General features: G+C 40.9%; 1 protein-coding gene across 1 annotated transcript in view; it reads right to left on the reverse strand.

Moving 5' to 3' along the window:
* Window positions 1-12,490: 12,490 nt before the first annotated feature.
* hs3st4 (heparan sulfate (glucosamine) 3-O-sulfotransferase 4) overlaps window positions 12,491-25,828 on the reverse strand; it is a 41,509-nt gene continuing 28,171 nt past the window's right edge. The window contains exon 2 of the mRNA XM_062533289.1: window positions 12,491-13,307. Coding sequence (XP_062389273.1) covers window positions 12,656-13,307 — 652 coding nt within the window. The 3' untranslated portion in view covers window positions 12,491-12,655. The remainder of the gene's footprint in view (window positions 13,308-25,828) is intronic.

A 25,828-nucleotide genomic window follows, 5' to 3' on the forward strand; every position in this document is an offset into this window, starting at 1 on the left:
GTAGAAGTTAAATCAACTGAAGTAGTAAACTACAGCAGAACTGACTATTGTACCGGGAGATAGCGATGGGCAGTTTGCCAGTGATGATCTGAACGAGACGGCCTCACCTCAGCTCAGCCTAAACCCTCTGTAGCATGAGGTGTCGTAGACCGGTCACCACACTGTGTATAGTATAGCAGCCTAAAGCGGCCCGAGTCAGCACTGTAGCCTCTGCCTTATTTCAGAACTTGGGACGAGTCATTGTGTTAGAATGGGAACTGCCCGAATTAAACGGCCGAGGATGACACCCACAAACATTATTCCTAGACTAAACGAGAGTCATAAGAAAACGAGTTAGGCATTCTCATTAAACAGCTTATACTGTAGGTTTATCAACCTACTATGGATATTGACTTTACTTTAAACTGAAACTTTCCATATTCAGTCAGATTTATTGGGGCAATTGCTCTGTTGCTAGTTTGGAGTTTAACACGGTTTTAAACTCGGTGATGACGCAAGAAATCACGTGACGACTTAAGCTCCATTGCTGTGTCATATGCACCTGTGGTTTAACCTGCTGCTGCGTTTTACCTTGATCTCAATTGCTGTGTCTTCAAGGAAATTCAAATCACCCACTAGAGGGCGCATGTAGTGAGTGTTAGTCTAATCTCGGAAAGGACATGGTTTTACGTTAGACTAAACCATAGTTTGCAGGATAGCTAGATAGGTGACAGCTTACGCTTCATAAACCGACACATACACACACTGTTGGCTAGTTTGGACTTATTACACAGTAGGCTACAATAAAGGCTACAAGATAGCAGTTGCTTAAGTTGGCAAATGCCTAACTAAAAATGTACAAAGAACGAGTAGGCCTATTCGTAAAATAGCCTAACGCACGGTAGATCGTACTATCAACCCTCGATTATAGTCTTTATTTACATGTAGAACAAATCTCCGTTACAAGACCTGTGTAGGAGTGTTTGAATTACGTTAAATGGTTCAGTGGTTTTAGAGCCTTTGATCGTTGATTTTGGTCGGGAGAAGAATAATAATATTAAGAAGAACAATGGTAACAGTACATAATATAATATAATATAATATAATATATTAAAGCAAGCATTTTGTACACATTGTTGTTAAAAAAATCTTTCACATTATATGAAAGGACAGACCTGAACAGGCCTACCAGGCCCAGGGTTCCAAGAGATCATTCTGGTTCTCTGCACAAATAGGCTTGTAATATAGGCTTGTATTGGGTTTGTTCATCTCATGTCTGAATATGAATTTATATCCACATAAGTCATCAGAATTTTTAATTTAATGGACTATTTATCAAAATGTTCTACCAGATGAGAACACCCCTGGATCCCGCTTGACAATTACGTTGATCAGGGCAAATATCGTGACTTAGGGGCCTCCTAGGGAAAAAAGTTTAGGCTCAGGATTTTTTTTACTATCACCCCTGCAGCTTGTCTGACACGTCTCAAGTTGTCACAATGCCAGTGTAAACTAAGTTTGTGAACTGTTCTGTTTCATATAATATTTAACAGACTAACATGACATCAACATCATGCACTTACCATGATCACAAAGACGGTGCAGCCAGTCTTGCCCTCTGCTTGTCCGATAATGATGTTCCGTTGGGGAGCGTTCGGTTAATTTAGGCGCGTCTGATTGCACATCTCCCGCGGATCCTGCCCACAATTCTCTCAATTGTGGCTCAATTAATTTGTGCCGCTTCTGGTCTGCGCAGCTGCCCCAGATCAGTGCCCCACCCGCCGGACGGACTGTCACAGTCAGAAGATACATACAAGTCTGGCGCAAAGTTGGTGCAGATCCGCATACTGAGTGCGACTCCTAGGCGGATCGGCTGATTCGAAAACGCATCAGGCCCAAATGTAAATGGGTTAGCTTGGCTGTTAGCCTGGTCAGGACCAGGTTAGTTGCAGAGAATAAATTCCCATGGCAACTTATTCACCATCTCTTTTGTGAAACCAAGTCAAGGGTAAATTCATCCAGGATAACCAAAAGATCCTGGCTGAATCCCTTATTAGTTCAGCAGATTAGTGAAAAAATCATTCACTTTGGTATAGAAGCATGAAATTTGGCACAGATACTCTCTAAGGGCCACTATTCTGGAAAAGGCGCTGGCCACTCAAAAATTCAATATGTCGACCATTTTTCAAGATGGCTGCTGTTTATGTCAAATGCTCATTATGTTGATCGTTCAAACTGTGATGAAGGCATAACATTTTGTGAAAATAGTCTCTAAGAATGTTTTTTTGTAGAACAGTGCTTGTCTTAAAAAAAATCAAGATGGCCACCACCATTTTTCAAGATGGCCACCATTTCTCTTAAACCGCTATTCAATGTTATAATAAATCATTCATCAGTGATCCAAGCATAACATTTGATGTAAATACTCTCTAAAGGACATGATAATGGATGGCAAAAGATGCTTGTCCCAAATTCAAGATGGCTGCCATTTTTAAAGATGGCCACTGTTCCTGTACAATATCAATTATACATTTTTTTCATATGGTGATGCAAGCATAAATTAGGCAGAAATACTCATCAAGGAACACTTTTTGGGGAAAAAGGTATGTGCCACTCAAAAATTCACGATGACAACCATTTTCAAGATGGCCACCATTTCTGTTAAATAGTCATAATGGCCCTTTCCGAAACGTGCCCCTAAACCCTAGCCCCACTGTTCCCTCTAAGCTGCGCGCGTGCGCGGATGCGCAGGCCAGTCGAAGTGGCCGCGCAACAGACTTTTCAGACCGCGCATATTTTTCAGACCGCACAAACTATTTTTTTTTTTTTTCAGGGGTTAAAAATGTGACTATGAAACGCGATGTAGCCTAGTTAACAAACATTTAAAATACTGACATGTCTGACAACCAAGTCGGATGTAGACAACGTTACAAACAAAGTATTCTTAAGGCTCTTGGCGGGTACCATGACGAAAAGAAAGGCTGAGCAGGTGCTCCAGAAAAAGGTCTGCCTAACATTTAAAAATGAGTGGCTAGATGAAATAGTCCAAACTGACACAAAAGATGGTCCAGGTAGGATAAAACTTTCAGAGATATTTACATATTTGCTCGGAGGCAAAAGCGAAAGGGGAGTTCGCTAGTGGTAAAACTTTGTCCGAGTGGAAGCTTGATTAAAGCAGGGGTGCTACGGCCCGTCACGCACTTTAAAGGGTCACTGCACCCTAAAATAGGTTTTTGGAGCTGTTGATTGATTGAAAATACTCATAAGTGGCGAACTGTACTATTACCAGGGTTAATATTGACAAAAATCGTGTTTCTCGACAAAAGTAACATTTCGTCTGATTTTGTATTGGAAATATTGCTCTCTCGCGCATACTACCGTTTGAAAACATGCCATGGCATGTTGGTCCAAAATACTATTGGAATGCTGACGTTGTCCTGCACTTCTAGTCCGACACTACGTCAACGGGTCGTTACAAATTAGGACTGAAACGCCCCAACACCTGCTGCCCTGATTAGCCTACCTGTGATAAGCCATGTCTGCAGCACTCATTCCCAGATTGACACGAAATCACCATGGTTGATTGGTTGCAGCAGTGCTGCACTTTCTCTCCAAATTTCAGAACGTCTCGCCCATTTTGAAAGCCGTTTTCAGAAATGTGAAGTGGGTGGAGTTATGGGGTGAAGTGACTCTTTAATGCAGCCCGCCGAGCATGCATTAGTTTATCATAGATTTTGCCCGATAGGTTATCATTGGCTGTTCGCTATTTTTCCCAGCAACAGCGTTGGTAAACGTTACAGCAAACTGCTTTACACTATTCTTAGAGAATGTTTGCAATGTCAATGTCAAAACAGCATGTTACATAGAGATTATACTCTTTATAATCTCCATTGCAATAGCTCTAATTTACGTTATGTTACTCATTTGATTGGGAACGCGTTTGAGCGTGCACAAAAGGGATCCAGCTGGCTTGTCATTGTTGATAACTGATATCTCTATTTTATAAGAAACGTTTAAGAGAAAAACGCAAAGAGTAATGCACTCCTGAGCATTATAATAGAAGGCCATAGGCACAGCAGAGTGCGCCGGCAAGAGTCTTAAAGTGACAGTGCACCATTATAAATGAATTAAACAGCATCATATTAACCGTCTTTAACAAAATTACTTTCTCATTATTGTCATGTAAATTATATATATATATATATATATATATATATATAGAAACGTTTATATATATGGGGGGGGGGGCATGGTCATTTTTGGCAGGTCGCGTGGTTGCGAATTGCTCACAGCGGTAAAAAAATTACTTTCTCATTATTGTCATGTAAATTATATATATATATACAGTGAGGAGAAAATGTATTTGATACCATGCTAAAGTTGCCTAAAAAGAGGAATATAAAATCATCATTTGACAATTGATCTTAATGTCTTAATTAAAAAATTGAGTAAAAAGGAAACCGCTAAGTACCCCAATTTTCTTTGTGATTGAAAAATGTTTCGTAAATAAATAAATGTTCTTCCTAAATGCTAGGGGGAAGGAAGTATTTGACCCCCAATGTAACCCTATGGGAATTTAACACATAGGGTTAACATAGGGGCAGACAGATTTTAATTTTTTAAGGCCAGCTATTTAATGGATTCAGGATATTATGCATCCTGATAAAGTTCCCTTGGCCGTTGGAATTAAAATAGCCCCACATCATTACATACCTTTCACCATAGCTAGAGATTGGCATGGTGCTTTTTCCAGTGGGCCTATTAGCCTGTTTGATGCTCATTGAGCTCAATGCAAATCAAACAGGCTAATAGGCCCACTGGAAAAAACACCATGCCAATCTCTAGCTATGGTCCAGGGTATGTGATGATGTGGGGCTATTTTAATTCCAAAAGCCAAGGGAAATTTATCGGGATGCATAATATCCTAGATCCATGAAATAGCTCGCCTTTAAAAATAAAAATCTGCCTGCCCCTATGTGTTAAATTCCCATAGGGTTACATAGGGGGTCAAATACTTCCTTCCCCTAGCATTTAAGGAAAACATTTATCTATTTACGATACATTCTTCAATCACAAAGAAAATTGGTGTCCTTGGCGGTTTGATTTTTACTCATTTTCTGAATTAAAGCATTAAGATCAATTGTCAAATGATGATTTTATATTCCTGTTTTAGCATGGTATCAAATACATGTGCTCCTCACTGTATATATATATATATAGAAACGTTTATATATATGGGGGGGGGGGGGCATGGTCATTTTTGGCAGGTCGCGTGGTTGCGAATTGCTCACAGCGGTAAAACCTGCGCTCAGAAAAAAAATGTTTTGCTCAGTGCTGAAAAAAATTAGAGGGAACATTGCCTAGCCCTACACACTTCCACTTTGTTTGCGCGTTCACGCGAGGGTCCGCCACATTGAGTATCATCCGAAACGAAATTTGAGTCGAGTGAAGTGCCTAGGGAGAGGGGCTACCACGCCTCCAGGAGCAAGTCAGCATGCTGTCTTGAAACGCAGGTGCAGCCGTTTTCAAGTGTTCGTGCAGCTCGTGTATCTCCCTGCCAGTTGTTTTTTGGTCCGTATGACAGCATTTACAGACAAAAGCGTGATTTAAGCTACATTGTAACAACTCATGTTTAGTAAAATGTGCAAGATCGTACAGAAGTAGGCTGCAATATTTAAACACGTGCAGGTCGCATTTACAGCACTTTTATAACTTGATGTTAAATAAAGCATAAAATGCAACTCCTCACACATAGTAATGAAAGGAGAGAAGAGGGATGTATATCCTAATACACAGGTCCAGAACATCTTAATTGGTGATTTAATATACATTGCCTTCATAATTTCTATGAAAACTAATATGACGTCAATTTCCTTCTCCCTTCAAGCGCATCGGAAATGTAGCGCTGTTTTAACCCCTACCCCTTCAATGCGAGTTTTCTCCGCACCCATGAGTGGACTTGAAAAGGAAGTTCACTCGCTAACCGAGTCGAAGTGAGTAGGGACTCCGTTTCGGAAAGGGCCAATGTCTGCTTTGTCTGCCTCCTCTCCTTTGACCTATCCAGCTTAGTTAAACTTGCCAGGGATATAAAATCCATGCCGGCATAGCTCTCAGGTTCATTAGAGTACACAAGCGTCTCCACCATGACAAGGTGCAGGGACCACTGTTAGAAAAAGACCTTTTTTGAAACAGTCAGTGGATTGTGATGCCCTCAAGGTGTCAGGGAGAGCATTCCACAGATGTCGGACAGGAGCACAGAAGGCCCTATCTCCCATGGTCCTGAGTCTAGTTCTGGGTATGTGGAGGAGGTGTGAGTGAGTGGAGCGGTGGGAACGTGTTGTGTTTTGTGGGTTGATCATTTCTTTGAGGTGAGTTTTGGATGTACTCTCTCTACTTTTGGATGTATGTCTCTGCAGACTCTTGCTAGGGATCCTAATGAGAGTATGTTACAGTTGTCCAGTCTGGAGGAGACAAAAGCATGAGACAGCTTTTCGGCATCATGGTTTTGTGAAATACCCCTCTGGTAAGGATATGTTGGACACATTCTTTTTAGAAGATTTATCCAAAGACAAGTATTTTTTATCTGATCTGGATTTCCTGTGTTTTGGCTTCTTTTCAAGAGATATGGGGAAAGGGAGCTGGCCTTTGTTTTGACAGATGGCCCATTGACAGTTACCAGTGACAGTGTGTGTGTGTGGGGGGGGGGCAGTTATAGGTGTGACCCACTCATCTAATCTGTATTCACCTGAAAGATCATTTGGCTGTGGAAAAATAAAACTTATTTGGAAGTTTTTCCAATTTGCAGTGAAACCACCAAATATTTCTGAATGTTTTTTTTTTTTTTATCACTTTTATGTAACCAGTAGGCCTACTTGTGTTTACAAGATGCAGACTTCAAAAGTCTTGGCCAGATATATTTATAGTGTGTTTTTTTTTTATAAAGTTTGAAGACCTTTGAAAATAGAATTTTGTCATTTGCACAATTTAGAATTTAGAATTTGTAATGTGTTTAAAAAAATAATTTATTTACATTCACTTCACTCTGATTTTCTTATTGGTGAGGACTTCTAGATTATAACCATTATGGATGTTTTCAGTTAGACAAAAAAGTTGTAGCAAACTGCCTCAGAGTGTTTGAAAGGCCTCGGACCTTGAAGTGTTAAGTATGGGATGTGACTGAAGTTCATACTGTATGTGAGTCAAGACAGGTGAGCGAATACTTTTGGCAATATAGTCTATGTAGTGTACTGTCACTTTCTCTATGTGTGGATTCAATTCTGTGGAGTTCCATGGATGTACAGAGGCTGAGCCTAGATGTGGCTGGAAGACGGCTGGATGTCTTTTACCTGTGGTGGTAACACCTTCACCTACTATGTTAATTAAGTGAAATTGATAAATAATGAAGGATGCAACCGACAGTACAGTACGTTTGACTCGGCATTTTGTGTGTCTAAACATACGTCCGTAACTTGATTCCTTATGACTCACATATTAACTATATAACTATATATAACTAAATATATACTATTGATCATACATGTACATCAGTTAAAGCATTAATACATGATTATTCATGCACCAGTGTTTAAAGTGTTACCCCACATTCCATGAACACACACCAAATGTCTTAAAAAATGTTGACCACATGTACAGCTGCCACGTATCAATCTCGTGATGAAGCGTTTGATCAGAGCCCATTTATGGAGAGCCGGTCCACTTGCTATTAACTCCATTGTACCTGCATTGTACCTGCAGTTCCTGTTGCAGTTCCACTGGGGGCGATCACGAGCAAGTGATCAAACAATGGGGGTCTATGGGGCTAGACAGCTAAATTGGTCTGTTTCACCTGATTGTCATTAAAAAATCGAAGATTGAATTTCTGTTTCTGCAAGCTCAATATGGGTTATAGGTCGAAAGTTGAATGAACAATTACTTATGGCCCTTTGGTTTCTCACAGGCTTGGTCTTTGTTGCCCATAACACACTAGCACCCTGCTAATGAATGACGTCATTGACACGTTTGAAAGGCTTTTTAGAGCAATTAAGGGACTTTAAAAATCTAATACTGAGGCGTGTGTATTTTCCTTTACCCCCCTTTCACATGCAATATTCCGATTTCTACACAAAAAATGATATCCAGAGAAATGTGGATTTTAGGAGAAACTCCATTCACCTCCATTCATTCTCCACTTGCTCGCGATCGCCCTCTAGTTGCAGTACCATGCGGAAGTAATCAGCAAGTGGTTGTTCTCCCCTTATTAGACATTCTCTGGTTTGATACACTTACACCTGGCATGATTTCATCACATTGCCTCGTCTGTCTTTTGACTCACTCTTCAAAATGGCAACCAATGGCCAATCAAATTTCAGTTGTCATTATGCCATTGTAGCTGATCCTCATAGAACTTACAGTATGTTTTCTTCATGGTAGTTCATCAAATATGACACAAATTTGTCACAAGAGGACACTGTAACATGCACATTTACATTTCAGCTCATATTTAAGAAACTGCAGGAAATGGCACAACACATTCCTGCTTCATTTCCTATACCTGACTTCTGAATCTAACACACATTGTTTTTCCATTGTCATCCCTATTCCTGCCACATTTCATTATCTCATGATCCAATTCACATAGACATTTATACAAATTGGTGTTGTTATGCTTTGTCCCATTCCTCAGTGACCTTGAGCCTGCTTAAGGGCACTTCTTCCTATCTTCCTTGGACGCTGATAATTACCACTTGCTATTATTAACTATTATAATGTTCATAGTCTGTAAGTCGTTCTGGACAGTGTCAGCTTCATACAATAGCCGTAACCATAAAATGTGTTGCATAGCACTGCTTCTTGTCACATACATTCTAATTGAAGATAACACAGTTCATAGGGTATGAGAAGATAAGGCACTTTGAGGTGTAACTTTAAGCTTTGCATTGTAGCTGTATTACTATCTAAAGCATAGTTTTTGCCCATTGCTTACACACTAAAATCAAATGCTTATACCAAAGCCTCAATACCTAAACTTCTTGTATTTTAAACACTGTGTGACCATGGCTTAAACACATTCTCTGCTTTGCACATTGTTAGCAATTCTGCAACACACTCATTGCAAAACACTATACACAATTACTTACATTAGACACTTTTCTTCAAAAGGGAAAACTCCTGTCATAATTGAGGAAACACTTCTATTCAAAATGCAAGCACATCTGGTAATTGGGAAAACCCACACACATACCTGAAATTACTTACAGAGATAACTGAACACCAAACAGTCTTAGGCTTAGCACTACAAGACTTCATATAAGTTAATTGTGTACCTGTTCAAGTGTGTACTTTTACATCGAGTATCCGAGTACAGTTTTATGTGCCCCTTTACTCCCCATTTCTAAAACCTAAGAATTATTTTCAGCGGGCCAATGTAAAGTATATGACCACCACCCATATACCTGCATGCCTCTTTTGCAAGCAATGGAGGGGGCATGCAGGACATTGAGGTGGGGTCAGTTCAAGGGTGCACATAGAATAGAATAGAATATATACTTTTTGGATCCCGTGAGGGAAATTCATTTCTCTGCATTTAACCCAATTTAACCGAATTAGTGACCACACACAGCACACAGTGAACACACAGTGAGGTGAATCACACATTAACCCGGAGCAGTGAGCTGCCTGCCCAACCAGCTGGTCAGGGATCAAACCAGCAACCCTCAGGTTACAAGACAGAAGCCCTAACCAGTAGGCCACGGCTGCCCCATGGCACACCAGATCAGAAGGCAGGATCCATAAAGTCCCCATCCCACCTCCGCCACATCTTTGTTTTGTTGCAAGAATTTTAGGAGTGTTACGTTTTGATTGCAGTGTTTCATTTTGGCATAGATGTGAATTGTTTATCCCCAAGTGCTGTGTCTTATGTGTAGAGTGTGTAGAGTTTTGACATAATGAGCCAAATTCTGCAAAAAGTGTGTAAGCAATAGGCAAAAGCTGTAATTGGGAAGTACAAAGAAACTTTGGTTTGTTCACTACTTGCCAGGTTTATAGGTACACAAGGGTTTCACCTGACTTCCATGCTAGTCTTTGTGCGTAAAACCAGAAAGGTGGTGGGTAAATGTTTGGTCACTTTACCACATGTCACATGTCAAAAGGTATATTCTTTCTTTTGAAGAAGTATGAAAACCAAGGCACTCTTCTTTATCCAAAAAGTATAAAAAGCCTTTATTTTACATGCCTATTCCACACAGAGAACAGTTAAAACAGCTGGGCAGCAACCCATGCATAGCGGCACAGACAGCCTTCTTCAGGGCATGCTGCTCAAATGTTGCCAGGTCAGGTGAGCAAAAATAGGCAACTGGGTCTCTGAAATAAGCCCCAAAGAAGTGACCCAAGTAGCATCCCCTCCCCGAACCCCTGACGTTACATTTCTGGGGCGGTCATGTTAGAGGAGCCTATAGAGGAGCCAGTGTAGAGTCGACGCAGAGGCAAAGGTTTAAAATGCCCTCTGTGTACATGCAGACGCTGCCTGTGTTCACAGAAACAACAAACGCGAAGCAAGCCCAAAAGAAGCGACCACATAAAATACACGCCCCCAAAACCGCAACCCGCAACTTCACAAAAAAACAAGCCCAAGTCGCTTATAACAAGCGGACTATGGCAACACTGTGCTCAATCACACTAGCTCTTCTTAAAGGAATAGTTCGGAATTTTGGACATAGGACCTCATTTCCAACTTTACCGAGGTGATATAGGTCGGTGGAGACCGTTTTTATCGCGTTTAACCCCTTCCTTGCAGCGTTCCCCTTTGCTAACGCTGGTTCTGAGCTAACGCATTTCAACGGTAACATCCAAAACTTACCAAAACCGTCTTACTCACTCCTCAGCACACCCGAGACAAGTCAATTAAAACGTCAGACTATCGATATACATGTCCGTGTTGATAGAATAATTTTAGAAATAAAACTAACCTTGCAACTCAATGATTTATTACATTTTGAGGGACTAATTTCTCAATATCAATCCGCCACTGCCATACAGGGAACAAAGTAGGTTCTAAGTAAGAACCAAATCAATCTAAAAGAACATTAGGGGTGGTTCCTATACTTAGATTATTACTACAAAAAGAAACTTTTTATATTTACAATTTGCAGGCAATGACATATCCAGGACTAAATGAAGAGATTGACTTTAGTCCTTTTCTGTAATTGTTCTTTGGTCTAAAGGCCCGATCAGATTACAGGCGGCATGCGCTATGAAACCCATTCATTTCAATGGGTTGAGAGCGCAAAAGCGCTTTGCCGCTGTTGCGCTTGCTGCGGTCAAAGTTGAAACATGTTCAACTTTGACCGCGGCGCGCTGTAAGTGAATGGTCTTTTGCGCGGAGCCCAGCAGTAACCATAGAAATTGGAGCGGTAACAGCAACAAAAATCGTAGAATGTTATCTCAACCAAGAGCAACCTAGTGGTGAGCGCAGCGCATGCCGTCTATAATGTGATCGGGCCTTAATGGGATTTCTGTATTAATCTGTTCCTTGCTTAAGGGATTTGGCCACCCAGTGGTTCTTTCTTGTAATGTTTCTGTGAATTTCTTTACCTGTTGTGAATTCATTACCGGTGCCATCCAGGTGTTTGTAATTGGCTGAACCTTTAAGAAGAGCTAGTTTGATTGAGCGGCATGTCCTGATGAAGGCTTTCTGTGCCGCAACGCGTGGGTTGCTGCCCAGCTGTTTTAACTTTTCTATGTGAAATAGTCATGTAAAATAAAGTTTTTCTTTAAGACTTTTTTGGAAAAAGAGGAGTGCCTTGGTTTTCATCCTTCTTCAAATGACGTTTGTATCCCGACACCAAAGAGCACCTTCAAACTTTTTTCTGCAATTCCTGAGCACTTTGGATTTTTCCTCTTTTTAGTATATTCTTTCTATTTATGTTGTGGATTTGGTGGATAAAAGTATCGTTCTCCTTGAAAAGAACTGCCTGATCTTAACCATGTTGTTAGGTTGAGGTGTATGTTTTCTCCAGTCTTGTGTTTTCAAGGGTAGGCCTAACTTACAGTAGGTGTTATTGTGAAGTCATGTTTAGGATTTTGAAGTCATCTTTATCATCCTGACTTTTTGTCCAATGTTTTAAATGAATCTAATATTGGCCATGAGAGGGTGTAGTAGAGTACAACATAAGACAGCAAATGTAAGAATCAGCAACGGAACAGGGAACAGGCAAAAATCCAAAAATCTGTCAAGGATAATGTATGTAAGGACACTTTACTCGTCGCATGCATCAGAGTGAACATGACTTGATGTGAAATAAAACAGTAGTCATCTTGATTTAACATATACATATATATATATATATATATATGTATGTATGTATGTGTGTGTATGTATATATATATATATATATATATATATATTGTGTGTGTGTGTGTGTGTGTGTGTATTTATGTTTGTGTGTATCTTTTGTATACATGAGAAACAGTAGTGAAGTTCTGCCATCAGTCAGTAACAATTTGAACAAAGGGAGTGTGATTAGCATATCACATTGTACACTTTTCATATGAATACAGACACATTGAGAAGACAGCTGTGAGTCATTTATGTGTGCAAGCAATCATTCAAGGAGAATTACACAAGATGGGACTCTGGTGTGGAAAGGCTGGTGGTATTGCTATGAATCTCTGTAGTTTACTAGTCCTGGGAACCCTGTGAGTCATTCTCCTCAGATTCCCACTGGAAATTCTGCCCTGTCATTTGGTAGAACATCATGTTAAAGGGCTTGTAGAATTTGTGAAGTCTGTGAATGACATCAGGATCTATTCTTGGGTGAATTCTGCCTTTTGACTTTCCAAGACAACGTGGGGCACTGCTGTCTTCTGGCTTCTTCAAGCAAGGAAATCCCTTGGTTTTATTGAAATAAAAGTGTTTGTCTGAAACAATGCGCTTTAGTCCCAAGAAGTCTTGTACTTTTGTCATCTCACCAGCTGGATCCACAATAAGTCTCTCTCCACTAACAAAGTGCATCTGAGAGAGGGGAAAGTACTGCATCCAGCTCTCTAGGTGTAATGCATAGATACCAATCCGCAGGGCACTCCAGGAGGCATCAACAAGTCCTAGTGTTCGGTTTTTGAAAGCTAAAACCTCAAATGTTGGGATCTCTGGCTTTTTGGACAGGGTCTGCGTGTAGTCAGAAATGGCTCTGGTGACAGGATTACGTACAACAATGATCAGTTTGATGTCTTTTGCCATTGTGTATATCCTCTTAGGTGCATTACTTGTTACAAAGTAGCTTGGCGTCTTTTCCATTGTCAGCTGGCCATCCAATGTAGAGGGCATTAAGTCTCTGTAAAACACAAGTAAATAATGTTGAAAACACAATACATAAAAACAATGCAACAATATATAACGCAAACAATAAATTACTTCTTTCAGTTGTTTAATTTCATTGCTTATGTTTGTACTGTGGTGGTGAATAAAATGTGAACATTTGGAAGATGGAAAATTAATCTTTTGATTTGGCTTAGATTGATCTTTTGATGATTTTACTAAATGACAAACTCTTGTGAGCACCATACGGCACAAGGCTAATTTTAAGTCAAGTCAGTTTATTTATATACCACATTTAAAATGCACAGAGTGCAACCCAAAGCGCTCCACACAGAAGACATTGACATAAGACAAAAGATGCCGTACGGAGCGGCATAATCGCCACCGTACACGTGAACATCAAGACATACAAGACAGACAAAAAAAAAGCAAACTAGAAAAGCACTCAGAGAGCGCAGACCTCCGCTTGTATTGTACTTCCTAGGTTGTCATACCATGCCATTACACCACTAAGCGAAACACATAAATGGCTCCGGAATCCCGACGGAATTACCGATCACTCCCAAAATGTAATAGTTACTTCCTTGGGTCATGCCTGACATTCGCTGAATATTTCAGCGAAATCCATCCATTACTTTTTGAGTTACCTTGCTAACAGACAGACAGAGACAAACATTTCGATATACTTTTGAAATTCAAAAATCTGGTCGCAATTTCTCTTGGGCAACCCCTCAAGATCATTTTACTGCTGAAATGACATAATTTTGATAAACCGTCTAGGATAAGTATTTCAAAATACATGATGTGCAAAAATCAGAAAATCGCACATAATTCAAATTCTTTTAATATTTACTATATAGTTTAAATGTAAAACTTGTTCAGAATAATACAACACACATGTCCACCAAATTTGGTTCATTTTGTGCATGCACGTGTCAACCACAACAGCCAGCGCGGTAGGTGGCGCTATAGAGTCCCTGAGCCACACTCTAGGCCAGGGTTTCTCAAACTTCTTTGCTCTGGGGCCCTGTGATGTTAGGCCTTGGTGTTCCAAGGCCCGGCATGGGCGTCTGCACACCCTCTGAACACCCGCCCATGCCCCCAACTTCCACCACCCGCCACCATGTACGCCTTTAGATAGCAGGCTTGTGCACAATTCCGAATTTTTAGTATTCAATTCATGAATTGGAATTTGAATCGAGTTGGCCCCACCCCACAGGAAGTTGAATTTTAACTTGAATTGGAATGACAGAAAGTGGAATTCAATTCATGGCAATTCAAGACAATTCCACAGTCACATAACAGGAAGAATGTGTTGAATCTGCATTCAGTTTTGGGAAGGTTACTTTGGAAATGTAATTGATTACTGTTTTCAATAAATTTTGTGTGTTCGTTGCGATCATATCTGACATTTTGTGACACTTAATTGTTAAACACTACCCTTAAAGAATTTCTTTGAATTTCAATTCTTCTTTAATTCAAATTTGAACTGTAATTCTACATCCTGTTTTTGACCTCAATTCAATTAAATTCAGACCCAAGAATTGAATTTGTAGGCTATTTAGGAGTCATTCTCAATTAAATTCTGAATTTTGCACAAGCCTGATAGATAGGTAGATAGATAGATAGATAATTTATCATTATTATTAGGCTATTATTATTAGCAGTTACTAGTAGTAGGCCTACGTATAAAATTTCAATCTATTGCTATTTTGGGTCCTGAAATGGCATATCAAGCCTCTGCCATATCATAAACAGGGGTCTGAATACAACTTCTGTTATGAAAAATACATTATTTTGAAGTGGGGGAAAAGGGGAGGTATGAAAAAAGGCAGACATTTGATGTGATTTTAAAAAGGGATTTCTTGTGATTACCGCTAATTATACAGACACATTCTATATGCCATTGGAATCAGTAGGATCTCCTGTTTATTTTGATATGCAGTTTGCGATAGGGCAGTTCCGAAATCATGAGATATTTCACAGAGAAGAATCTGTATGCATTTGGCTTATTTGAGGGCCACGCAAAAAAAAAAAAAAAAAAAATGGGTGCCGAAGATATCAGCACAATCTTTAAGTGCAGGCTAGGCCCATAGCCTAGACCATAGACTACATATAAACATCTGGTAGTTGTTAAACCAGGTGAATAAAATATAGGCCTACCAGTATCGCTTTCCCAATGTCATTTGTAGTGGTGTTGTAGACCGATACAACTCACATCCAATAAAATAATAGGTAATTTACAGAATCATACTGTGTAGATGTTCTGTACAGTAGGCTATCTACCCAAACAACCATCCATCAATCCATCCATATATTTAGGCCTATCTATCTCATGTAGGCTATCAGTTAGGAGCCATAGTCAATGAAAAATACATGATAAGAAATGTAGTGTCACAATTGTTTTGATATTGATAATCAGTCAAGAATTTTGATATTTTCTTGATTTGATTTGGGAGCCCCCCCCACAAAGATCACAAAGACATCACAAGCCCCCAACACACTCAGTGAAAAGGTGGTTTCATGTCTATGTTTGTATTTCAAACATTTTGAAATTCATATTAAGTTTACATTATTTATGATCTGCGTAATTAGCTAAAATACATAGTAAGTTGACTATTTCATATTGATTTTAGATTTTGACACAATTGTCATATTCACTTACATTTATCTTTATTGTCATTTAATGCCTGTCACTTTAAGAGAGTGATAGGTTTCAGTCATGCTTTTCGGCTATCCTAAAGTTATTAATATGTGGAAGTAGCCAAATGCTTTGTTTTCTATGTAGTCAAAAAACCAAACAAGTGGAAGAGCAGTAGCCTAGTTCATTATTTTGGGGCGCATACAACCTGAAGTTGGAGAACAAGTAGCCTAGAAAGCCTAGTGAAATTTAAAAACGGTATTAGGCTACTCGGTAATGGCTTATAGCCTACAAATTAGTTAGTACATCAACAGCCTAAATTCACGTTGATTTTCTCGCGATCCGTCTATCACAGCAACTAGTAGGTCTATTATACCATCGAAAAGATTGTGCTCTGTCAAGAGTCATTCATTCATATCAGTGTGACTAGAACTTCGTGAGCAATCCGATAGAGACGAATGGTGCGCATTTTATCCGCAGATGATTCCTCTGCGCTGAGAACCTTGTAGTCTGCTCCGCGCCCTGTGCGTTTATAGGAAAATAATGCACTTATCGAAGTGTAAATCCCCTCCGCCTGCGGCGTCGGGTCCTTATTACCACTTCGAACGTGCATTATTTTCCTATAAACGCATGGCGCGTCGTTGATTATCCCTTACAGTAGCCTACGTATTAGACCTATCCCTGCAGTTCATCTAAAGAGCCTATACATGCCTTAAATTTGTCTACTGCCTACACAATGCTCTGCTGCATGTGGTCAAGTCACCAACTGATAACGAACGGGTTGAGGAAAAATAAGAATGGATTTTGGCGTGACATTGCTTAAGTCTGCGTGAGAGCGTGAGATTGATGCTGAAATCGTGAGTGTCACGGCGAATGCGTGAGAGTTGGCAACCCTTAAATGTTACCGGTAAGAGGATTAAACTATAACAATAAGAAATATAGCCGCAAGCGGCGATGGCGGGCCCGAGCACCTGCGGTGCGGAGACCTGTGACATTTCGGAATCTAACAAAGCAACATGTGCGTGTTGGTGGGCATGTGCATGAGCAACACACATGCCCACCAAATTTGGTAAATTTTCCTGAATGTATGTGTCAACCACAACAGACAACACGCTAGGTGGCGCTACAGAGTCCCTAAGCCACACCCCAGGCCAGAGCTCTATCTCTGACTATCGATAGCAATAACACACATGCCCACCAAATTTGGTTCATTTGGGTGAATGTACGTGTCAACCACAACAGACAATGCGCTAGGTGGCGCTATAGAGTCCCTAAGCCACAACCTAGGCCAGAGCTCTATCTCTGACTATCGATAGCAATAACGCACAAGCCCACCAAATTTGGTTCATTTTCGTGAATGTGTGTGTCAACCACAACAGACAATGCGCTAGGTGGCGCTATACAGTCTCTAAGACACCCTTGGCCAGAGCGCTGTCTCTGAATAGCTATAGCAATAACACATATGCCAACCAAATTTGGTTCATTTTCGTGAATGTATGTGTCAACCACAACAGACAATGCACTAGGTTGCGCTATAGAGTCCCTAAGCCAAACCTGAGGCCAGAGCTCTGTCTCTGAATAACTTTAGCAATAACATACATGGCCACCAAATTTGGTTCATTTTGGTGAATGTACGTGTCAACCAGTGTTGGGAAAGTTCACTTTCTACATGAACTAGTTCAGTTCATCGTTCATAAATTTTAAAATGAACTAGTTCAGTTCATAGTTCATCATTCCAAATTATGAACGAAGTTCACAGCTCCAAAAAATGAACTAGTTCAGTTAATTTTTTCAATATGTTGCGAACCATAGCCTACTCTTTCAAAATTGTTGCCACAGCCAGCAAATATTTCATTAGTGAAATAGCCATTTTCAGACAGGTTTTACGCACATTCTGCTATAATTACTTGCCGCATTTCTGACGAGAGCGGAAATTCAGACATGCAGCATGCGAAATGTATACGGCCTCCGTTTGTTCACATCTAATGTAGAATTTCCATGAATTGGGCTTTGGTTCGCTGGGTAGAAATGCGGCCGCGCTGTCAGAAGAGTGTATTTACACCGGGAGAGGAGGATACTTGCTGCATTAGCTGCAGCGTGAGAGATGGAACTGTCCACTGACATAGGGCGCTTTAAAAGGCTACACGTACTTCACTTGATCATCAAGTGCGATTTTTTCCGCGATTGCATGCATAGGCCTATATGTAGCAGCAACATTACGGAAACATAGGTCGGCAGCAGGAAAAAATCCGGTAGTATACGGAAATATGAATTCTGACATAGAATCTGGCATAGGCATAGAGGCACACGCAACGGCTGGGCAACACTTTAGTGACGGTGTGTTTTTTGCCTGAACCTAACGAAATTAAAAAAAGAGTGAACGTGACGTTCACAGACACCAGAATGAACGCGTTCACGGTATCGTTCATCAGGCAGAAATACAGTTCGTTCAGTTCACGTTCACCAAAATTATGAACGAGTTCATGAACTTTCGTTCAATGAACACGTTCAGGCACAACACTGGTGTCAACCACACCAGACAATGCATTAGGTGGCGCTCTAGAGTCCCTAAGCCACACTCTAGGCCAGAGCTCTGTCTCTGACTAGCGATAGCAATAACACACAAGCCCACCAAATTTGGTTAATTTTCGTGAATGTTTGTGTCAACCACAACAGACAACGCACTAGGTGGCGCTATAGAGTCCTTACGCCACACCCTATGCCAAAGCTCTGTCTCTGACTAGACATAGCAATAACACATAAGTCCACCAAATTTGGTTCATTTTCGTGAATGTTTGTGTCAACCACAACAGATAACGTGCTGCTAGGTGGCGCTATAGAGTCCCTGAGCCACACCCGTGGCCAGAGCTCTGTCTTTGAGTAGCGTTACCAATTCCACATATATCTGCCAAATTCCATGAGTTTTAGAGCATGCCAAGTTGGTGAAAAAAGGCGAAACATGGACGTAAGAAAATTCCACGATAATAATAATAATCTGAGCAAAAACAATAGGGCCTTGCACCTACGGTGCAGCCACTTTCAGTGGCCGCACCTCGGTGCTCGGGCCCTAAATATAGCCGCAAGCGGCGATGGCGGGCCCGAGCACCTGCGGTGCGGACCCGTGACATTTGCGGAATCTAACAAAGCAACACGTACTTGTTCGTGGGCATGTGCATGAGCAACACACATGCCCACCAAATTTGGTTAATTTTCATCAATATATGTGTCAACCACAACAGACAACAAGCTAGGTGGCGCTATAGAGTCCCAAAGCCACACCCAAGGCCAGAGCTCTGTCTCTGACTAGTGGCAGCAATAACACAGAAGCGTACCTAATTGTCGTGTATGTATGTGTCAACAATAATAGACAATGTGCTAGGTGGCGCTATAGAGTCCTTAAGCTTCACCCTAGGCCAGAGCTCTATCCCTGACAAGCAGTAGCAATAGCACACATGCCCACCAAATGTGGTTCATTTTCGTGAATATATCAACCATAATAGATGATGTGCTAGGTGGCGCTATAGAGTCCCTAAGCCACACCCTAGGCCAGAGCTCTATTCCTGACTAGCAGTAGCAATAACACACATGCCCACCAAATGTGGCTCATTTTCGTGAATATATCAACCACAACAGACAATGCGCTAGGTGGCGCTATAGAGTCCCTAGGCCACACCCTAGGCCAGAGCTCTGTTTCTGACTTGCAACAGTAATAACACACAAGCTCACCAAATTTGATTCATTTTCGTGAATGTATATGTCAACCACAACAGGTAACACACTAGGTGACGCTATAGAGTCCCTAAGCCACACCCTCGACCAGAGCTCTGTCTCTGAATAGCTATAGCAAAACACATGCCCACCAAATTTGGTTCATTTTGGTGAATGTACGTGTCAACCACAACAGACAATGCGCTAGGTGGCGCTATAGAGTCCCTAAGCCACACCCGAGGCCAGAGCTCTGTTTTTATCTAGCGGCAGCAATAACACACAAGCTCACCAAATTTGGTTAATTTTCGTGAATGTATGTGTCAACCACAACAGACAACATGCTAGGTTGCGCTATAGAGTCCCTAAGCCACACCCTACGCTAGAGCTCTGTCTCTGACTATTGATGGCAATAACGCAAAAGCCCACCAAATTTGGTTCATTTTAGTAAATTTGTGTGTGTCAACGACAACAGGCAATGCTCTAGGTGGCGCTGTGCAGACACCCTTGGCCAGAGCGCTGTCTCTGATGCGCTAGGTGGCGCTAAAGAGTCCCTGAATTCCAAAGGCCAAGGGGACTTTATCAGGGTGCATAGTGTCCTGGATCCATGAAATAACTGGCCTTTAAAAATAAAAAATAAAAGTCCTCTATGGGAATTTAACATGGGCGTTCCAATACTTATGACCCCCTGTATTTTAAGGAAAACATGTATTTATTTACAATACATTATTCATTCACAAAAAAAAATAATGTCCTTAAAGGTTGAATAGTTCCTCCTTGTTTCATTTAAGGCATTAAGATACATTTCCAAAAGATGATTTTATATTTAACTTTAAGCATGTGTTCTAATACTTTTGGAGGGCACTGTAAATCAGTTGTGTGTCATTTATTTAATTGTTTGTTTATTATCAGCTGATATATATTGATTTTGAACTGATATCATTGCAGAAGCAGAGGTTTTTATACTGTATCTAAGGTTTGGAGTATTGTGTTTGCTATTGTGGGATGTTGTGTGTGACACACCCGATGAACCAACCCCGTTAGCCAAACTCAACACATGTCTGAGAGACATAAAAATTTGGATGACTAATAACTTCCTGCTATTGAACTCAGATAAAACAGAAGTTATGGTTTTAGGTCCTAAAAAGATTAGGGACATCCTATCCACATCACAAGTTACATATAGTGATCTCTCACTGACCTCATCCACAAGTGTTAAAAATCTAGGAGTTATAATTGATCAAGAATCACTACTCAATAGTCACATAAAGCAGATCACAAAAACATTTTTTTTTTGATGCTATACGCCGGCTGCAATAATACCTGTCTAAAAAGCTTACAGCTTATACAAAACACAGCTGCTCGCACACTCACTAGGACCAACAAATATGAACATATTTTCCCCCATCCTAGCATCTCTACTGTACATTGGCTACCTGTTAAAAGTCGCGTTGATTTCAAAATTCTGCTTCTAACATACAAAGCCATGAATGGCAGGGCACCCGAATATTAAAGATCCTCTAGTCCCATATAATCCTAGCCTGACGACGTCATACTCAATTCTTATCAGAATATGAGTCTGAAACTGCTCCATTCAGCTGCGATTATGGGGCGTGATTCAACCGATACAGTGCGGGGGGATAGCTCTGCACTCATTGGATAGACCAAACCAAACAGAACAAGTTATTGGCTGTCAGTATCTGCGAAATCTAAGACAGAAATATGTAGCAGGGTAGGCTATGGAAAACATCCTCCTTCGTTTTTAAAAATAATTCCTTCAAACTGTATGCAATGAACAGCTGGGGAAGTGTGTCGTTAACCCAACGAGCAAACAGACATTTTTAAACAAACGGGAACAACATCACCCAAACATGCTGTTTTAACTGGGTGAAAGTGAAACTGAAGTTTTCCCACATATCCTCGTTGGTCTAAGTGTTCAGAAATAGTTGTACGAATCCGTGATAAAACCTCCATTTCAATAGCTAAGATAAACGAAAGGCCAAACTGCATGAACAAATTATGCATTCATAGCCATAGCGTTTCTGTTGCAATCAAAATCAACCTAAGCGAACATGGTCTCACATCCAACTCGTTGAACGAGGACGCATGCAGCCGTGAACGTCACTACTGTTCATATGTCAATCATCACGTAAAGCCCGCCCTGTGAAATGTGATTGGTCCGGGCCGAAGTGTATCTCGAATAGTAGCAGCTGAACGGAGCAGTGCCAGACCGAAGTTCCCTGCAGAAAAAGAATGGAGGCGGGGCTAAACTTCGGTCTGGCATCCAGGCTAATATAATCCACCTAGACCCTTACGATCACAAAATACCGGACTTCTTGTAACTCCAAGAATTTCAAAAACTACAGTAGGAGGCAGAGCTTTTTGTTACCGCGCACCTCTCCTCTGGAATAATCTTCCTCCCTCAATTCGATTAGCAGACACCCTCCCTATTTTTAAGTCTAGACTTAAAACATATCTCTTTAGTGCTTCCTATAGTTAGGTATGGTGCAGTGTGGAACTTAAACCACTTCAGGGTGTTATTGGAATGGACCTCCTCTGCTGTGGGCTTGTGTGACTGGTGCCCCAGTCATGCGTCCCATGGTGGCTACTGACCACACCTGTGCTGGTGCTGACTACCCTCCACCATGCCTTAGTTATGCTGCTTTAGCATAGCGCTGTCATGGACTTCTCATGTGTCATGCCATACAACTCTTCTTCTCCCCTCTTCCTCTGTCTCTCTCAACTCTAATCCTTCCCTCTCTCCCTGTCCTGTCTTTCAACTCCCTCATTACACCTGAGTGCCATTGCCATCGCCATCCCTATGACTGCCCTACCATCGCTTGCTGTGGTTCCCTGCCCGGATCCCTGGCCCACGCATCCTAGCGTCCCATTACCTTCCGAAATTATTAATGGATTACTAATGGACTATTTATTCCCTATACTGGACTGTGTGAACCTTCTGATACTACACATGACTTTACTCTACTGTAACTGACCCTAGGCAGATGGGTTGGGCCCTTGAGTCGTGGATCTGTCTGAGGTTTCTTCCTATATGTATCTCCAATTCTAGAGAGTTTTTCCTTACCCCTGTTACTCATGGGCTCTCTTTGAATGTTTAACACTGTAAAGCGCCATGAGACGTGTAATGTGTTGGTGGTCTGTAAGTAAAATTAAATTGAAATTGAAATTGAAATTGTTAACATTCGTAAATAATAGAAAAACGATCCATAATTTTGTTAAGAGGTAAAGCTTGTCTGTAAAATACATATCAGCTGATAATAAACAAACAATTGAATAAATGACACAGCTAATTTATGTTGGGTCAACCACAGCTAATTCCAGTCTGGCTTAGACTCGGGTTATATTTTGATATTATAAGATTGATACTTAGGGCGTGTTCACACGAGGAGGATTTTTCACCGGTTGCGGGTGGATGTTTTACATTATATTCCTATGATACAGAGAGGTTTTCTTAAAAAAGGTACTGGGCGCTTTTTAAACCACCGCCACCGGCGTTTTTTTCCACCTACCCCGGGTGGTTTTCAAGTTGAGAAATTTCTACTCTCCAAGAAAAAACACCCCGCGTCAAGTGTTTTTTTGACAGCTGACCAATGAACGAGAATTTGCGTCATAGTGAAACTTTATTGAAAGTTCTTTTTTCAGAAAAAAAAAATGGCGACCAAAACAAAGTAAAAAGATGCCAGCCGATCAGCTAGTTGTTCTTGTGAGTGAACATGTAGAGCTATACGACATGACCAACAAGTTATACCACAACATTTACCATAAGGAGACCATCTGTAGGTCGATTGGTGGGATTTTGGGCCATAATTGTAACAATTAATTCTCCGTTTTCATCCGCTCACCTGGCAAGCTAATAAGCTAACCAGTAGCAATCACGTAACGGTACTTGTGCTCTAGAACGGCAGTTGTCATGGGAATTGAAATTAACGTTCGGTGCTGTTTTGGGGGAATAAAAAAAACCCTGTCGGCTTTCTATCTTTTAAAAAAACACCCAGGTCAAGTGTTTTCTGTAAATAAAAACCCCCTCGTGTGAACACCTCCTTAGACAGTAAAAGGAGGACTTTGAGGAGGGATGATTTTGGAAACAGAAACAGAAAAAGACAAACACTGTAATGTTTGAACAATGAAGAGTAAAAGCAAGGGGTCCAGGGAGAAAAGCAGGCCCAGTGAGAGATGCAGTGAGAGGTGCAGGAGCAGTGAGAGGAGCAGGGCCAGGGAGAATGTGTGGTGGTGGCATTCCAAGGGCTGCAAGAATAGTAGTCAGTGGTGAAACTTGTGCCACTATTATTGTCCATGTAATCAACCTACATGTAGGCCTTTCACTAAGAAAGGCTGGTGAGAATAAATAAATATCAGATGCAGTCATTTTTTTTGCTTTTTTACTTTCCTCCTTTTATCTGGACTTTTTGCTGTTTTTTGTTATTTGGATGTTTTCTTCACTGTAAGCAATACTGTAAAACTTTTTCTGTTCTATCATAGCCTACTGTAGACCGTATTTATACTGTGCCTCCAGTAGTGAACAGTACATTTTTTTTTTACTGTAATGCTTACAGAAATGAATGCTAGTTATTGTCTGCCGTGTTGACTCATTTTGTTTACTCATTGTAACTGTTGATACCAAGGGAGAACTCATGGTTTTAGCTTTCTCCCCCTGAACAGTAGAATGATTACGTATGTTTCAGATCAGTGTTTCCCAACCTTTTTTCCTGGAAGGCCCCCTGCCTGTGTTTAAGACAAGCCAGGGCCCCCCATAAGAACTCTTACCCACATACACACATTGGCCGGGTTTCCCAAAATTGTTAAGAAGCTCTTAAAGGGATATTCCGCCATTTTTGGAAATACGCTCATTTTCCACCTCCCCTCGAGCAAAACAATCGATATTTACCTTGTTCCCGTTCATCCAGCCATTCTGTGAGTCTGGCGATACAACTTTTAGCTTCAGCCTAGCATAGATCATTGAATTGGATTAGACCATTAGCTTCTCGCCTGCTAGCTTCATGTTTAAAAGTGACTAAGATTTCTGGTAATTTTCCCATTTAAAACGTGTCTCCTCTCAAGTTAGAAAGTGCAATAAGACCAACTGAAAATGAAACCTGCCGTTTTTCTAGGCTGATTTGACATGGAACTACACTCTCATCTGGCGTAATAATCAAGGCAACTTGCAAACGTACCATAGGCGCAGTGATATCTTACGCAGCATCTGAAAATAGTCCCCATAGACAACAAGCAGTAGTAGTGCCAGTAGCTGCAAGTTGCCTTGATTATTACGCCAGATGAGAGTGTAGTTCCATGTCAAATCAGCCTAGAAAAACGGCAGGTTTCATTTTCAGTTGGTCTTATTGCACTTTCTAACTTGAGAGGAGACACGTTTTAAATGGGAAAATTACCAGAAATCTTAGTCACTTTTAAACATGAAGCTAGCAGGCGAGAAGCTAATGGTCTAATCCGATTCAATGATCTATGCTAGGCTGAAGCTAAAAGTTGTATCGCCAGACTCACAGAATGGCTGGATGAACGGGAACAAGGTAAATATCGATTGTTTTGCTCGAGGGAAGGTGGAAAATGAGCGTATTTCCAAAAATGGCGGAATATCCCTTTAAGTGCTAAGAACTTCTTAGGAGCGTTGTAAGAATGTTCTAAGAACGCTCCTAAGAAGTTCCTAGGACTTAAGAGCTTCTTAACGATTTTGGGAAACCCGGCCATTGTTTATTCAACAATGGGGATGAATTGCCAATGCCTAGCCAAGCCCAACCTGAAGGTTGCTTATGCATGTGCAGAGGTCCGAGGTAATAAATAGCTGCATGAATTTAGATGTTTTAATTTAGATTATACAGAGTTTTGATCATCCAACTGGGTGTGTTATTGGGATTTTATACATGTAATGTGCGCAAATATAATTTTGGTAATCTCACAACCTCAGGCCAGGCAACATTGTGCAGACCCCCTGCAACCCAGGAACCACTGTTTTAGATAAATCAGACGATGTAAATTGGAGTTCTTGTGACCGTGGGTCCTATGGGCTAGTTAGATCTGCCCACATCAATAAACTATGCTAGCGGTGGGTGCTTCAGACTGAATTACTGCACACAAAGAGACCAGACCGGTATGTATCATCTTATCTGGGGGAGACATTGAATAATCTAACTGTTGGTGTGTTCCTTTAATGCTTT

This window comes from Sardina pilchardus, chromosome 3 (assembly GCF_963854185.1).
Source record: "Sardina pilchardus chromosome 3, fSarPil1.1, whole genome shotgun sequence".
NCBI lineage: Eukaryota > Metazoa > Chordata > Actinopteri > Clupeiformes > Clupeidae > Sardina > Sardina pilchardus.